At 37.2% G+C, this 18,547-nt stretch overlaps 1 protein-coding gene across 3 annotated transcripts in view; it reads left to right on the top strand.

The window, feature by feature from the left end:
* LOC145667026 (protein Star-like) overlaps positions 1-18,547 on the top strand; it is a 126,607-nt gene that overhangs the window by 19,536 nt on the left and 88,524 nt on the right. For all 3 annotated transcript variants that reach the window (XM_081734718.1, XM_081734717.1, XM_081734716.1), the window contains 2 exons: positions 8,460-8,674; positions 16,508-16,702. In XM_081734718.1, coding sequence (XP_081590844.1) covers positions 8,460-8,674; positions 16,508-16,702 — 410 coding nt within the window. The remainder of the gene's footprint in view (positions 1-8,459; positions 8,675-16,507; positions 16,703-18,547) is intronic.

Below are 18,547 nucleotides of genomic sequence, written 5' to 3'. Positions count from 1 at the left end.
AGTAATTCAAGACCGTACTTAGGAAAGGATTAAATGTTCGAAACCATAGGGCTGCGCGCAATGGTGTTACTGTATTTTTTTAAACAACCGATTATATATATATGGTGAGAGATAGATAGATGGATAGGTTAATAGATAGATATAACTCGCTTAGGAAACAAACCATGAAAGGTAGACAAAAGAAATTTTTGACAAGTGACAAGTAACTATCTACACAGCAAGGTAGTGTGATGAAATTGGAAATAAATTGTCCGATAGATGGTTCTTGGAAAGTATTGGAAAGACCTTAATCCAGCAATGGATCGAAAATTGTTAATAATGGTATGTATGCATTTCAGATATAAATAACCCTCACCACTACACTCATGTGATCCCAGTTCTCACTTTTGATATCAAGAGACAAGTGAGCATCTGAGATTAAGAAATAAACTCTTATACGTTGTTCTGAGAGATCAAAGTTTAACCCTGTAGCTGTAAGAATATCTAAAAAACAAAGATAGTTAAATTAAAATTTAGTGTTCCTGTGTATAACTGGGTAAAATTACTATTATATCTGGCTATAACAAACGGTTCTGCGAACTCGAAATGTTTTAATAACCGGTTCTAGCGAACCGATGTGAACTGCTGAATAGCACCACTACTGGCTGTGCGATATCCGAATTTGGACATCGAAAATCGATACCTCCAAAATATCGAAACCCGATCAATATACCGAAATATCGATCCCTAAACATTCTCGATATTCTCGATATTTAAATGTAGCAGAGCCCAATATGTACATCGAAACATACGAACGAGGACGTGCAAAAAAACACTTTTTTCGGCTTGTAGAGGCCATAAACACTTGCAATTCTGTTGAAACCTCAAATTAGATTTCTTCACGATTATTATACTTACTTGTCACTCGAAAGTTGAAAAGGTTTCGGCAGGCCAGAATAAGTACTCTTCAATTGTTGAATCACTGAAAAATTGAACTATTAGTACTTTATTAGGCATCATAATTAAGTTTTTGTAAGAAAACTGAAAATATCCCAGTATCAATCATTAAAATTTTTCAATATCAATCGATGTATTGAAATATCACTAAGTCCTAATCATACCCTGCTGATTATTGAGCTCAACACATGAATCACTGCCGCAACATTGAAATCATGTTTAGTAATGACGGTGCTTTCTACACGACCCGCTCGGGAGAGTAATACTCCCGGAAGTACGTTTTTCCGCGCGCTACTCTAGCGAGCTGTTTTACGCGCTATTCTAGCCAGTTGTTTTAAGTTGGTCACAATTTATATCATGAAGTACAAGGGGAACAAAAGAGCCCTATATCATGGAGTACAAGGGCATAAGTACTACAACTACTTATCTGCACAAAAGTAAATACATCACTTTTTTAAGTATTATTTTCATATAATTTTAATTTAATAAGTGTTATAAAAATGTTTAAAAAAACTTTCCTCGGGCCGGGTTTGAACTCACGCCAAAAGAGAACTTTATTACTAGCATATAGCGCTAGCCCACTCGGCCACGAAGGTCGACAGCTGCAAGCGTTTGATTTCTGCTATTTTAATGCAACGTGGCAAGAAGTGGATAACGCCAACCAATCAGAACTGTGTTTCTCGTTTCCACTTCCGGGAGCATTACTCTCCCGAGCTAGTCCTTTTTCTACAAACGCCATCTCTCCTTGGCCGATCCCGTGGTTGTCATTCCATTTGGGACCCTCGAGAAAATATAATTTACATCTGTTGTGCATCGTTCCTTCTCTTTTATAGAAGTACATATAGCAACCTGTGTCTTACATGTTGGCTTTTGTTCGTTCATACAGTTGCGTTATTTGATGGCTACCACTTAGGGGGCCCCGGGCCCCCCTAGCTCACGAAAATGTATTCGTAATATAGCAAACCACGTATATTAAATAGCAGACGTAATGTATCAATCATGATCTGCCCCTCCCCCTAGAATTTTTTTTTCGGGCGCTCATAGCTACCACCCAGTGCTGCCAGTAGCAACTAAAGGCACTATGTTCTTTACAGATAGAAAAGAAAAGGCGGTAACAGTTCTTTACTGTCATTAGTGGATGCCTCAAATCAAGTAAAAATTTAGCATTGATGTACAAAAGAGAAGTTCTTGTGCAACTCCGAGACTGGATATTGCGCCAACCAGAGGGTCACAGTTCAGTTGTGATAGAGCGCTGGCGCGACGTGCTGGTGTCTGGACGGTTAAATAATGCCTCGTTGTCCAGTGCGACAGCAATTTAACAAGTACTCCCCTTTGATCAGAAACATAACAATTGCGGCATGTCACGACTGTGATTATTCTTTCGTGATACTGATGTCCTTGTTAAACGAAATGAAGCCACTGGTACAAATATGGAACCAATGGCTCCAGAAAGGCAATATACAACGACATGTGGGATCTCAAAAACTTTGTCGTACTATAGACCGGGAGGAAAGATTTCTTGTTCGCATGGCTATGGGAAATTGGACAGCCACATCCTCTGTCCGTATGGTGTACGACTTCCAAGTTGCGCAGTGACCAGTGTTCCTCAGTATGTCCGAATGATGTCTGGCTGGGCCGAGACATATATGCACGGCGTTCATCGCTCCGCTTTCCTTTAACTACACGACATAAACTAGTGCGGCTGCATTTGTTTTCTGAACACAGCTAATTAAGAGCCGGATTGCACAACATTCTGTTCTTAGACGAATACCGCTTCTGTTTGCGGCATCATGGTGGCCGCATCCGTGTTTGGTGGTATCGTGGCAACAGGCGGCTGACGCCTTATTCTGTATCGCCATACTGGTTCGGCATCGGACGTTATGGTGTAGGATGCCATTAGACACCGCATTAATGGGTCTTTAATCATCCAACGGTACATCGATGAATTTTTGGATCTGGTTGTGGTCTCTTTGCTGCAAGCGGTTTCTGGAGCCACTTTGCAACAGAATAACGCGTAATTGTATGTGTCATGCAACACCATACTCTTCTTAGATGTACACCATTTTACATTTACTTGGTCGGCACGTTCACCTGATCTGTCGCCGTACTGATTGAATACTATGTTTCATGATTGCATTCTTCATATACTAGACTTTCCCAGATTCAGTTGATAAATTTTAGCTACGTGTTGCAGATGCATAAATTCGCATAACCAGAACAACGCCCAACACCTTATCCTCTCTATGCAGTTGCGTCGCAGCTGTTTTGGACGCTCATGGTGGACTCACGTGCTGATGACCTCTGGACCTTGATATCTTTCTATTCGATGGAATATATTTCTCTACAGCAGTTTCTCTCATTTACAGACCTCAAATAGTTTTGAGATCAGTAAAGAGCACATTCAGTTATTTATTATTTTTACACGTGCAGTAAGTCATTTGTAAAATCAAACTACCATCTATAGCCCAGGAATTACCACTCTTTGCGACAAAAAAAAAAAAAAAAAAAAGTTGAAATATGTACACTTATGTCCAAAGTTATTGTCGCATGTCTATAAATAAGTTGTTGTAGGAATATAATTTGATAACGAATTCGCCCGGTTTTTCTTACAATGTCCGTATGTGTATAATCGGCAAAGACATGTATGTGACAAATTTCATGTCAAAAGAGCAGTAAATAAGAACAATAAAACGAAAATAAAGCTTTCTTGTCCATTTAGCAACATTTTGTTTTACTCATTCTAAATTTCGTATTTATAATTCTTTTCCTATGAAATTTGCCACAAATATAAATTTCCGAACTATATACATAGTATCAATCAGTAGCGGCTCGTAGCCTGTACAAGCACCGGTTGCAATGTCGCAATATCAAAGGTATGTAGGTACGCGCAAGTGTTCCCCTCCCCCAGCATTCTTGAGTCTTATCCAAGAAATATTCAGGAAATATGAAGAGGAAAGTCTTTTAAGTTATATTTGTATATTATTGATTAAATTATTTCTCTAATATTAATTTAATATATAAGCTATTTCCTTTTTTTATTTTCAAACAACCACTATCAATGTACGTTTATACACTATTTATATACAAAACCTCTACACTCATGTTATTGAACACGAAATAAATCGAATATATAGTATGTGCTGTAAGCCATGAATGATGGCGTTAATCCGAAAAGAAGAAAAAAAAGCAAGAAAATTCCATGCACGCAGTTAAACAAAATTATTTAATTATATAAACTATGCATTAATTTAGAATGGAAGGTCTTTCTTCGATCTTTCGGGCTTCAAATTTTTCTATGACTTTATTGAAATCTGAAATGCTGCTCGCCAAGTTTCTCTGAATAGAAAGCATCGCTACCGCAAATATTTTCCGCTTTATTTTCTTTAGGGTCCATAAACACCACTCTCCTCCGACAATATGCATTTTGTTAGCATTTCTTTGTATAAATATACGGAACAAAAAGTCCATTTTCAGGAACCACGTTTTTTTTTTTTTTTTTTTTTTTTGTCTGTGTCTGTAAAGAAGCAGGAAATCTAAGGTGTTTTCCTTTGAAAATGAAAAAAAAAAAAATAGTTTAACATTCCAGCAAATTAGGCTAAAGAAGACAGATGAGTATTGGAAGTGAATGATTTGATATTAATTTATGCTCTCCGCCGGAAATCTAACACGGAATCATATGCACGAAAGACACAGAGCTAGGAATTAGACCAGTAGTAAGACATTTTCTTCTTGGAGACTCGATTTACTCCCGTCCCCCCCCCCCCAGAATAGGATTTTTTAAAAAATAAATCTTATCCTAAGAATTTTCACCTTTGTATTATAAATGTTAAATAAAATCTATTGACTTCGAACGACCGCCCCCCAAACTTTCAGCCTGGATCCGTCCCTGCTACCACCAGACTTATATTTGTTCTTTGCGAGTTTATGTTTTGTGAATAACTTCTTTCTTCCACGCGTCTGTATCTTCCTCACCCTATCAATTGAGTCAAGCGCTGCTAAGCGGAGGAATTCGTAACTATTACAGAAGCTGACCAGTTGCGGAAGAAAATGCAACCGTAAGGGTCCAATACGGGAAGATAGGAGCGTTGCAAGAATAAATCCACTTCCCCATGTTAAGAGATAGGAGCTCGCTGCCATATGCTCAATGTTACTGCTTCCAGTGGCAACGTTCGCTGCCACTGGAAAGGTAAATCTCTCTCTTTCTTTCCGTTTTTTAATTGACTTTTTTCAGAAATGCATCAATACTGTTTTGCGTTCAAGACCAAAGGTTTATTTTTTACTGATACACTACTTTAACACTTAAAAATATTTTTAGTATTAAAAAAATATCCGGTTGCACAACCATGCAACATACAGTACCAGCCGCCACTGGTATCAATATTAAAAATACCTTGCAAAATCATTATCAAATCATATTCTTAGAAGAAGACAGTTATAGATATGCGACAATCATTTTGGATATGAGTGTATGTATACAAGGTGTGACAGTGAATTAGGCGATATGTAACATTGCGTACGTCTAGATGCGTCAAAGACCACTTCTACCATATCGTAGCCACTGCTTTACCATTTAGTGTGAAGGCACTGCGTGTGGATGAGAATGCAAGGTAGGTAGAGTTGACTTCTACCAACAGTTATTGAACACGATGAGTGTGATCCAAAGCATTATAGACAATCTATTGATGAGCTATGAGGCATATTTCTCTTTCAACACCTCGGTGTAATTTGTAAATTCTGATATGCTTATTTTAAAATCGGAATATGTTGATGTAATATTATGAAAGTTTTATTTTCATTTAATGTAACTTTTATCAATATAGTAATATTTTTAAAAAAACTTATAGTGTATTCATAGTTGCCAGATTCGCTGTTGCACCATGTACTGGTTGTTTCTACCTATTATTACATTTATATATTTATTTATAACTTCTGAAAGAAAGATGTCTGTGTATGTGATTTTTAAACGTGAATACACGTCATCCTCGTGAGTCTTAAAAAAAACGATAAAAATAGGTTATGATTAGAGCCACACTCACTTATGTTCTAGACTAGAGTTTCTCAACCTATGGTACGCGTACCACTGGTGGCACGCTAGCCGCTGTGGGGGGGGGTATGTACGACTTATGACGCTAATGCTTCGGTGGTACACCGATGTAAAGGATTGAGAACCCCTGTTCTAGACTGTACACCCACTATTCACACATTCTGCATTAGTTGCCCTAGCACTGCGAGCATGTAAACTACTTTGATAGATTGATTGGTTTTTGATTGATGTCTCATTTCATCACCGAGGCTCCACGAAGGAGGGCTTAGAGCATAAATTGAAACCCGAACATCACTTGTCACGTTTGTATCCAAAACGATTACCCTCAGCGGAATTGGAACCGAGGAATATGTACACTGAAAGAATGTTCGTTACCTACTTTGCCACGAAGGGCTATTATTATCAGCATCACTGATGTACCGGTATCTCAGTTTTAACCGGTTTTATCTTAATCTGACGGCCGTCTGTGGCAAGTGCAAATTATTGGAAGAGTTCTTCAAAGAACTTACGATAGGTGTCTAGAATTATTGATTTTTGTACATTTGTTAGATGTTTCGCGTTTATTTGTATCGATTGCGTCACAGTATTTTTGGAGACGATAGTTGTAGTTGAGGTAATAATTGGTCTTACTATAACTTTGACATTTCCATATCATTTTGATTTCGTCTGCCAGGTCTTTATATTTACTAATTTTCGTACTAAATGTTGTACGTATGTTGTGAATCAATAGCACTGCTTCATCTATAAGAGCTATTTCTTGGTCCATTTTATTGATAATAGTGATGTTTGGTCTGTTTGCAGGTACCGTTACATTCATTTTGATTTCTCGGTCCTAATAGAGTTTGCATTTATCGTTTTCAAGTACTGGATCTGGCTGATGTTTCTAGTATGGCTTGGTATCGGTGATTAGTTCCATGTTATGTGCCACAAACTGATGAATGGTTTTTGCAACGTTGTTGTGTCTTTTCTGATGGTCTGTGGAAGCCATTATGCGGTATGAACCTCTGATGATGATCGTATTTTCTGCATATTCATCCTGTATTTCCTGCTTTAATATGTATTTACAATAGTTTCGGGTTGGTATTACTCTATCCTGGATGGTCATCATAAATCCTACACTTCCGGAAAAGATTCCAGTTTTCTTGAGCCAGACATTTCATTGTCTTTTGTCTGTATTACTGTCTTGAAGGCGATTCTTAAAGGTTTCGCGGAGTTGTTTTGCTCTCCATTTGCTGTTTTCGTTCATGTGTTTCATAGTTTGTGGTGAACTCTGTCATGGCTAGGTGGAGTGGTGTAGATTTTGGTGTCTGCATCGCATATTACATGAAGTAGATGGTTGGTTTCTTTTCTATTGGTGAAATATTGGCGAAAGTCTTAAATCTGTTCTTGGTGGAGTTTTGGTATATCTGCGCTACTAATGCTTCTTTCTTCTGTGAGGAGTCTAATGCCTCCACTTGCTCTGTTGCAGCTTTTGAGTGTTTCATTCTGAATTCTGTCACTAAAATCCAGATCATTAGTGTTAAATTAATTAAATCAGTTTGTGCATTTGATTAATCCAAATGAGCATTCGACCAGATAGAGAGGAGTTGAAACCCATTGTCTGTTAAGACTGTTCTTTTTCCATGAGATAGTTATGGTTTCCTTTATTATTCTGTCCTAAAAATTCTTGCACTTGACTATCTGGTCGTCCCGTTTCAGGAACAAGAAAACAGACACTCAACAATGCCATTACTCGTTCTCAGAACAACAGCCAATCAGGAGCCAGCATTCCTCAGCCAACCGAAAGCCAGCATTTCCCTCAGCCAATCACAAGCCCCCATTCATAGCTCTGCCCCTAAATAGTCACCATATAAACATGCCCACATCTCAGGTCTCTTCATTATAATTTCTGAAGATGAATGCGATGTCTGCATTCAAAACCTGGGATGTCAATACCTTCACCTGACTGATAGCTCGAGGAGACTTACTAGAGTGTAATAAGAAGTACTGCAAATGTGTTGATGGCTTTAACTTCGTTATTGTTGATGGCTGAATTCTGACTATCGCCTTAATTCTTAACTGGAAATCTTTCTGCAATGCATGTTTCATTGTCTTCTGTGCAATGCCTCGAACTTCCAGTATTTCTAGTTACTCGTAGTGCTCTCCTTCTTTTAAGCCTTCTATTTTGTGGTGTTTATCAATTGGAAAATCTTAGGTTTATTATTATTATTATTATTATTATTATTATTATTATTATTATTATTATTATTATTATTATTATTATTATTATTATTATTATTACAATCACCGTCATCTTTCGTGATCAAGTATCTTTCTGTGTACGCAATCCCTGGGTTCAAATCCAAGTGTTTGCTGAATAGTGTTCAGGTTCTACTTTAAGCAGTAGCCCGAATCTCACATAGCCTGCACGCTGAACGAGACGTCAAATTTCAATAAACTAATGAATTGCTATTATTAACATTTTTTTTAATGTTTCCAGCACTGAGACGCCGTCACCCAGCTGCAGTGAAGCCTCTAAATTTAACAGATTTTGATTTCCTCGGCGTAGCTCAAGATGACTCCCAGCTCGTCACCTACATTCGTGAAATTCATTTGCAACCGCCATCTTCAGACGCCTATCACTTGACAGAGAACAGGAGCGATTACTCGCAAAATGGACAAAGCACACTTATACTCCAAATTTTGAACAACAAGGTAAGTAGAGCACGTTTTAAATTTTTGACTCACAGTTCGGAACGTTAATACACTTTTACTACAGAGTATATATACAGGGTGTGTCAAAACAACACCGACAACATTTGGGAAGTGATTCCTGACACCAAAATAAGACAAAAAGTATAGATCAACCTGGGTGCTCAAATGCTTCTTTTCGGAGTTATAGGCTGCTGAAAACATGACAAAAATGAACTACAAGGTCCATAGCTCCAGAACTATGGGACCTACTTTAGTCGGGTCAAGACTTCACTTAGGGACTGATATGTGTGGTATCCAAAAATACATGTTTTAGAATCCTAAGGTACTCACGCAACAATTTTTATAGGGGGAGTTTGGCTACGAGCATATAATTTGAAGTACTCACCAACTACCTCTATAAAAATTGTTGTGGAAGTACCTCAGGACTCTGAAACTTGGGTATTTGGATAGGGTACGTACTAGTTTCTAAGTAAAGTGTTGACCCAACTACGGTAGGTTCATGGTGTCTAGCAAATTTCTCTCAGCAATTTCCCGACTTTTTCCAGACTTTTCCCGACCATTTCCAAATTTTTCCCGACTCATTCTAAAAAAAAAAAAAATGTTTTCGTACAATTAGGAAAGGTTGAATGTAATGAAAAAGTGTACAAGTTCTTACCTGATCATAGAATGTCTCCTTCTTCATATATGCAATAAAACAATCTAATCATGCAATTTTTTGATCTCCTCCTCTATGGTAGCAACCTGTTCTGACAACTGATTTACGATTTTCTGTTTCTTTGCTTCAAGTTCTTTCGTCTCTGTTCTGCTCTTCTTTTTTTCAGCGGCCCTGCGATCTTTTTCTGACATCACTTTTCCGCGGTGTTCTTTGGCTTCTTTGAATCTCGCGTAAGCGTTTCTCATTGATAGAATCATCTGCTTTGGGATAGGAAGGGCTTGTATGCCACCAGCCTCATTGACAGCATCATACACTACACGCTGCGCCTTCAACTACTATTTCCCTGTTTACCGAAAAACCCCTTTCTAATGCTGCATTACCGTGGGAAAGAATTAGGCATATCTTTACTATTTTGCACAGATATATATCATTTGGTGGTAACACACTCATCCAGAAGTCATCAAGTCTGTGTTCATTTCTTTTGTACGACTCCATTTTCTCCCGCACATGTGTCTGATCTACTAGAGCATTGTATTCTCTGTCTGCCTTTTCTGCATCAGACGCTGAGACAATATTACTCTGCACTAAAATTTTGAACGTTGCTCTCATTTGTTTAACAGCTTCTTCCTGTGAATGACCAACGGTTAAGGGATTAAGAAATGTCAGCGCATTTGTAAGGGAATATTTTAGCGGGGATCTCTCCTGCAGCTTGGACACTAAATGTTGATAACATTCACGTACTTGCTTTCGGAAACACATTTCCTTTTCACTAACTTCTGTACATCTCCTCAGTGCTGACCTAGTTGCATACCCAAGGTCAATTTCCTTGATACGAATTAAATTAATATATAAGTTTTCACTTTTCTCCATAACATCAATAGCATTGATACTCTTCCTGTCCATTATTTCTTTTTAAACGAAGCGAGAAATGCAAAAATGGAGTCATAGGAGTGTCTGACTGATATTCAGTCAGGAAAGGCTCACAGTCCTCAGCAAGAGATTGAAAAAACGCTAATTTTGCATAGAGCAACTTGTCGTTCAAATTTCTAGCTACTATTCTGAAACTGTTACAGTTGGGTTCTTTGTCTGTTCCCTTAACCGTTTCAACATACTTTCTCACATGCGGTAATATTTCTTGGCTTCGCTTGGCTACCTTCGCATTTCTACCCAACGAATATGACAAAATGGAAGTGGAAACAATGACGAACCTGTTATTTCAGAATGCTGGGCACGCCTTGCTGGTACCATTTCGTACAAGTTATACAAGGCTCTAAGAAAAGAAATCAAATCCCATCCAGTTTTTTGTATGCTAGTCTTAAAACCACCGTGAACAACGTGAAGACCACACGAGCCAAGTTCAAGGAGCTGTGGAGCGTCTGTACCAAGGGAGGTACAACGTTCCTCTTTCATTAGCCGTAAAAGCCCCCAATTTATATTTGGCCCATTCATTGAAACTTGCAAAAGCTTAAATGGATCAAGCGATTGCAATACATTCTGCAAACCTTGTAGTAGGTCTGTAGCTGTACTATGATCCATAAAAGCAGAATTCAAATACCGTGTTCTGACTCTGTTCGTGTTATCGTCCCAGAAGCGTACACTTACATCCATTTGAATTCTTTGCGAAACACTATTTAAACTTTCATCAAATCCAATGACATAATGTTCGCACTCTTGTAATACGGATTTAAGTTCACGTTGAAAGTATGGACACAATCCGTACACGATGCTATATGACACTTTATCCTTGTGTTATCCTTTTAACGTTACACTTACTGTTCTGCACAAAGTAAAATCTTGCCCAACTTTGTGTATTAGTTCAAGTTACTACATTCAAATAACTTGTTTTTAAATTTTAAAAAATGAGGTACACAATAAAGTAAACATTTATTTTGAGCAGAACATTTCAAACATACGTAGTATTACTGTCTTTAGGTTAGGAAAACTTTGCTTAGGTCTTTGTTGTTGTTGTTGTTGTTGTAATAGTTGGTAAAATAAACTTATTTATGATGACAGGAATGTTGAATACTCAAAATTGACATGCCTGTAATTAGTGATGTGAGGTGGAAAATTTTCCGTTTCCATTTCGGAAAATTTTCCGCTATATTTTTCCGGAAAATTTTCAGTTCTAAAAAATATCAGTAATCAAGTAACAATTCCTCAGCAATCATGAAATTGATTGAATTCATGTATAGAAATGTTAAAAAGTGAAAGATTGTTTAAAGAATCTGAAAATTTTATGGCTCAGACATTTTCAATACTATGTAGGAACGAGCTAAACAATTTTTCAAGAATCGAAATATTTTCTGCCTTATATGGAAAAATTGAAGAACTTTTTATGAGTCGGAAAGTTTTCATTTTGAAGCAAAAAGTAAAACAACTTTTTTGTGAATCGGAAAGTTTTATTGCTCTGTAGAAACAAGTGAAAGGAATTTTCATAGATCGGAAAATGTTCATCACGATGTAGAAACAAGTGGAAAAAACTTTTCATAGGCCGGACAATTTTGGATATTATATATAGTGATGTTAGGTGGAAAATTTTCCACTATATTTAACTGCACATAGAGCTACAAAATTGAATTTCAGTAGAGGAAAGTTAGTCAGCAACAAATTATAATTTTCCAAGTAGCTTTCGGGAACCGGAAAATTTTCTATTTCAAGTTGGGAAATTAAATTTTACAGTGTTTCTCTCTCTCTCTTGCTCTGCGAGCTTCTTCGATGCTAAGCGGTTAGCATACGCGCCTTTGGCATGGAAAACCTGGTTTCGATTCCCAGCGGGAGCTCATGTAGTTCGGATTCCACGTTAATCAGTTGGTACCGTTTTATATAGTCTCGCTGCTGAAAGGGACATTAAACTCAAAATCAACTCAATACAACTACTCTCTCTCTCTCTCTCTCTCTTTCTCTCTCTGTGTGTATGCAAAATGCAAGGAACATACATCGAGTTCATAGAGTACAAATATCCTATTCTATTATTTAAAATTTCAATTTATTAAGTCATGAATATTTTCCGATTCATAAAAACATACTCCACTTATTTAATCGATTCATGAAAAATTGTTCCACTTGTTCCCACATAGTACTGAAAATTGTCGAAGCCATGAAAATTTTCAGATTCTTTAAACGATCTTTCACTTTTTAATATTTTTATATATGAATTCAATCAATTTTATGAATACTGACGAATTGTTACTTAATCACCGATATTTGTTAAGAACTGAAAATTTTCCGGAAAAATATAGAAGAAAATTTTCCGCCTCACATCATGGCTAAACAACGATGTAGGAATAAGTGGAGTGTGTGTTTATGAATCGGAAAATTTTCATTGTACAGGACAGACGATTTTTCGATTCATGAAAAATTGTTCCACTAGTTCCTACATAGTACTGATAATTGTCTACGCCATGAAAATTTTCAGATTCTTTAAACGATCTTTCACTTTTTAACATTTCTATATATGAATTCAATCAATTTTATGAATACTGACGAATTGTTACTTAATCACCGGTATTTGTTAAGAGCGGAAAATTTTCCGGAAAAATATAGAAGAAAATTTTCCACCTTACATCTCGACTAAACAACGATGTAGGAATAAGTGGAGTATATTTTTATGAATCGGAAAATTTTCATCACTGCCTGTAATTCATGGCAAAGTAAGAAATGGCATGTGGTTTGACGTGACACTAAAACAACTAGCCTTTAAAGTGTTGAATTATTTACGAAATCATTGCCCAGGTAAACTTACCTGTACGTGAAAAACAATCCAACATTTAATTTATACTAAATATTATATACGCATAGTACGATGCAACGCCCAATTAACCACCCGTTACTCCTGAACCGCTAAAATCTTTCTGCTGTCAGCAAACACTGTTGCCAACCACTCACTCACCACTCTTCTTCATAGAAAATAGAAAAACGGTTGAGATGGATCGCGATGTATTTAGAAACACTTTAAAAAAAAATATGATATAAACGTACTACATCGCGATGCATTTAGGAACGCGAGGTTTATTGGAGTCGCTCCGACAAGCGTCAGCATCATTTCCAACATGTGGAATTTAATTCCATGTTTCCCGACTTTTTTCGCAAATTCCAGACAAATCCCCGAATTCCCGACCATTTTTTAAATTTAAGACAAATTCCCGACTTTCCCGATTTTCCCGACTGCTAGACACCCTGTAGGTTCCATAGGTTTGGAACTATGGACCTTTAAAGTTCATTTTCTCATGTTTTCGGCAGCCTATAATTCCGAAAGGAAACATTTGTGCACCCCAGTTGCTCTATACTTTTTGCCTTATCTGGGTATCAGGAATCACCTCCCAAATGTTGTTGGTGTTGTTTTGAAACACCCTGTACATAATTTTTTATACAAAACCGTTATTAAAAAGCGGTAATCTATACGCTCATGATGTACTATGACCGTCCAGATGATGAACGATAAAGTAGATTATTCTTGATCAGCGTCGACTTGCATCATCATTATATTTGACTTTCTAAAGTGGTGTCACCGCTTAGTTCATCTCCTCAATGAGTTGACGAATTTTTTTCTTTCTTTCTTTTTTTTTTCCTTAATTGTCTCCAATTCCCCCTCCTTTTGCCATTTTACAGGGTTACTAGGTACCTGGAGAACCTGGGAAAGTCAGGGAAATTAGTTGCTAATAGTACAAAAAATCAATAACGTTATTTTTACTTTCTCTGTTTGTGACCATGCAGAGCGTTGTGAGTATACTTTTCTTTTACGACTAAACTCCCTATCATGAAGGACTCGAAGAATTTAAATTGAATATATCTGAGTTAAACATTTTTTTTCTACTCTAACACAGATATGGCGCGCCACCTGCGATGCACAATTTCATTGGTTACTTATCAAAATCATTCGCAGTTAACGGAGGTAAAAACGAATGAAAACACTCCATTATTGGTACTTGAAATAGGTGCAGAGCAAATTAATAAACTCTGCAAATAACGTTAGTTTTGTGAAAGTTCGTGCTGAGGAAAGTAGTAATTTTTTTTGCCGAAACGTATATAATTGAAAATTTTATGAATATTGAATATTAATTTATTTATAATAGTCCTCTACATAGGCAAACTCCATTTTCAGAGGAACATTGGTATAGTAGAGACCTGCACGGGCCGAATTTTTCGGCCCGAGCCTAATCCAGCCCCAACGTACCTAGGCCCGGCCCAGCCCGGGCCCGAAAACGTTTGGAGATTTTCGGCCCGAGCCCGGCCCGGCCCGATAAGTTTTTCAAAATTCTTGGCCCAAGTCCGGCCCGGGCCCGATAAATTTTAAAATTTTTGGCCCGACCCCGGCCCGAAAATTTTTTTAAAAATATTAGCTCGAGCCCGAATCCCATTTTACCGCATAATGCCTGCAATCCTCTGTAGTGAAAGTGGAGCCGCTAAGCAACACAAACTGTAAATAGCTATTGCATTCTTTGTAACATTTTCACGGACACACTTCTTCAACGTTTGGCTTTATTCCAATTATCTGCAATTGATCGGCCCCAGCCCGGCCCGACCTGAAGAGAAATCACTGTCGGCCAGCCCAAGCCCGGCCCGGCCCAAAGAAATAACATTGTCGGCCCGCCCAAGCCCGGCCCGTGCACGTCTCTATGGTATAGTCATATAATTACATATGAGATAAAAATACAGGGTGTTCCAAAAATTTGTCATAACATTTTGGGAATAGATTCCTCAAATCAAAATAAGAAGAAAAGTTCATATGGACCTGTGGTCGGAACTGTATAGTTCCGTAGTTATAGGGTGCCGAAAATGTGAAAAAATGAACTTTTAAAGCTCCATAGTTCCATTACTATAGGATAGATCATAGTCGGGTCAAGACGTCACTGAGGACCTAGTATGTGAACTATCCAAATATCCGTCTTTCAGAACCTCCGGTACTTGCATAATCATTTTTAGAGGGGCTGTTTGGGAGTACTTGATCACTCGCCACCTACCTCTCTAAAAAATTGATGTGAAAATAGTGGAGCATTTTTAAATATAGATGTTTGGATGGTTCACATATTAGTTCCTCAACAATGTGTTGACCCCACTACGATAGGTTCTACAATAGTGGATCTATGAACTTTTAAAGTTCACTTTTTCGACACCCTATAACTATCCACTTTTGAGCACAAGTCCATATGAACTTTTTTCTTATTTTGATTGAGGAATCTCTTCCCAAAATATTGATACATTTTAGTAACACCCTGTATAGTGAAAGAAATTTAAAAATTATACATGTAAAGAAGGGAAAAAACACAAGTAAATAATAAAAACAAAATTAAAATATTAGTAGTATAAATATGTTTAAGAATGAAAAATATGAAAAGTAGTCTCCAGTATAGGTTCAAAATGCATAAAACTAACATTCCTTACTTTATTGTTATTCCATACATAATGTCTCTTCAAAATATTATTTTTGAGAAGAGCCAAATATATAGAGATAGGATAACAGAAGTCAAGATCCAAATCTAATGAAATCAATTGATTGAAATTTTTACAAGCTCTAACTATGAATGATTCTTGATGGATTGTAATGTGAGATCTTGTTATGTTAAATACTAAATTCTTAGGCAATGATCGTTTTGGTATATTGAAATTAATACATCGGAGTAAATTACAATTATCTGTCACTGAGTTTACTGTTTTGTAGAAATATATTTGTTGAATAAGAAAACGTCTACTGTAAAGAGATTGCAGTTCAAATTTAAGTAAAAGAGAAGAGATCTGATTTTTAGTTGCTGATATATGATACAATCTGAAATAAAGATGTTTCAGAAATTTTAAGTGAACTCGTCTACGTTATTTGCTTTTAACTTATGAATAGAATCCCAAAGAACACAACAGTATTTCAACTTACTCCTAATCATCGCTATAAAGAGGTGTTTTAAAACTTGGATATTATGTAGATCTCTTGTATTCCTTATTTAAAAACCCTAGGATCCTGTACGACTCAGCAATAATTTTATTTCTGTGACATTTAAATGGAAACTTGTGATCTAGTAACATATCTAAGTCATTAATAGAATAGGCATCCTATTAAGTCAAGCAGCAATGTTTTTTTCCCCTTCTTCACAATACAATAATACAATAAGTATGTAACTTAGTAAAAGAGAGAATGTATTCATATACATTATATCTAATTGTAAGCCCTTTCATTCGTCTTATTTCAGAAGAATGGGTTTTTCGTAGAGGCTGGTGCCTACAATGGAGAAGAACTTAGCAACACATTGATGCTTGAGAAAGAATTCGGATGGAGTGGACTCTTAGTAGAGCCTGATCCATGGAACTACTTTGCATTGCGGAAGAGAAATCGTAAAGCTTATTCCATTAATGCTTGCCTTAGCCCAACACCTTATCCCAAAGAGGTATTCATATTTCTTATCACTAACTTATATGAATGAAGACGCTATTTTAGGGCAATGTTTTTGGCAAAATTTTGTGCTGATTGTTCAATTCTAATCAATTTGAAAGCTGATATGGTTGGCAGGACTTTATCTAGTTTATCGGGAGGGATGTAAAAACAAACAAAAAAAGAGTTAAAGTAGACAAGAATCATTATTTACGAAAGACCTCAAGCTAGAAGAAAAAGGTGGTTTCATTTCCAAAGTTGGTCCTCTGTTTCTAGCAAAATTTTGAAAATTTAACAGGGAGAAATAGATAATTTGTTCGTATGTGTGCTTGATAATATTTAAGGAGAGCAGAAGGTGTTTTTTAATAAGCAGTTATACACATGGAACTATTTGGCAAACGGAAGGAATTACTTCGCGCAAAGTTACCGCGTAGTTGGATTGTGGGAAAGTAACGAGCTTTAGTGTTCTGAACATGGCTGCAGATGTACAGAGACGCTCCAGTTGGTATCCTTACGCAGAGACAAATACCTTTAACAAAATGGGTGGAAACTTCCCTAAGCTAACCCGATCCTACCTTACCCTACCCTACTTTTCGTACCTTACTCTATTGTACACTACCCTACTCTATTAAAGCAGTACCCTACCCTTTAAAAGCGATCCTAAAAATTAACGATTTTTAAATTTTCGTATCTGTTGTTACGCTTTTTGTCGAAAACCAGGAGGATGACCACGTTCGGAATAAATGCCAAAAAAAGATGTACAGTCCGCAGCAAAAAACCTGCAACATGAGCATGTAAGTTTATTGTAAAACGACGAAGTCTTTTGCTTCCAACTAAATGTGCAGGGGAGGACGCCGAGGTTTCTCCTGGCGTGATTTGTGCCACTTAGACGTTATGTTGATTCCCTGTGCAGTTAGGCGTAGTTTCACAATAAACTTACATGCTCACATCGAAGAAAGTTTACCGTTTGGATTTCATTTGTGGAAGGGATGAGATGTAAAGAATGGCTGGCACAGAACGATGCTTTTTACCGTGCATACTGAAGACACAGATAGTTTCGTTCCTCTCACACAGCTTTGACTATCAGTTCCATCGGTAGCTAGTATGGGCAGTTAACTTAAATGTTCATTCATTATAATATACAGAGTGATAAGAAACTATTTGAACAAACTTCGGCAACTGATTCCCGACACCGAAACCAGCAAAAAAGTCCTGTGGAACTTCCGTCAGTGAGGTATAGTTTCGGCGAAACAAGGTACTGAAAGCGTAGGAAAATCAACTTCAGAGGGCTGTAATTCAGAAACAACGCAACGTGAACGCAGGTTATAAGGATTACTTGCCAGGGTATAGAAACCCCTAAGTTCCTTTCGGGAATACCTCGCACACATCTTGCGGAGGTTCGAAACATACATTTTTCAATCGAGCTGGGATAGCTTCGAGTGTCATGTTCTAAACCGCACTCGCTACGTTGCGTTGTTTTTGAATTACAGCCCTCTGAAGTTCATTTTCCTACGCTTTCGGCACCTTACTATACCTCACTGACCGAAGTTCCACAGGACTTTTTTGCTGATTTTGGTGTCGGGAATCAGTTGCCGAAGTTTGTTCAAATAGTTTCTTATCACTCTGTATATTATAATGAATGAACATTTAAGTTAACTGCCCATACTAGCTACCGATGGAACTGATAGTCAGAGCTGTGTGAGAGGAACGAAACTATCTGTGTCTTCAGTATGCACGGTAAAAAGCATCGTTCTGTGCCAGCCATTCTTTACATCCCATCCCTTCCACAAATGAAATCCAAACGGTAAGCTTTCTTCGATCCTAATAATACAACTGACTTTTCCCCCTACCTCTTATTCAG

The sequence above is a fragment of the Thermobia domestica genome, chromosome 12 (assembly GCF_964235325.1).
Source record: "Thermobia domestica chromosome 12, izTheDome1.hap1.1, whole genome shotgun sequence".
Lineage (NCBI taxonomy): Eukaryota > Metazoa > Arthropoda > Insecta > Zygentoma > Lepismatidae > Thermobia > Thermobia domestica.
Note: the sequence above shows the minus strand (reverse complement) of the source record. Positions and strands in the feature narration are given on the sequence as shown.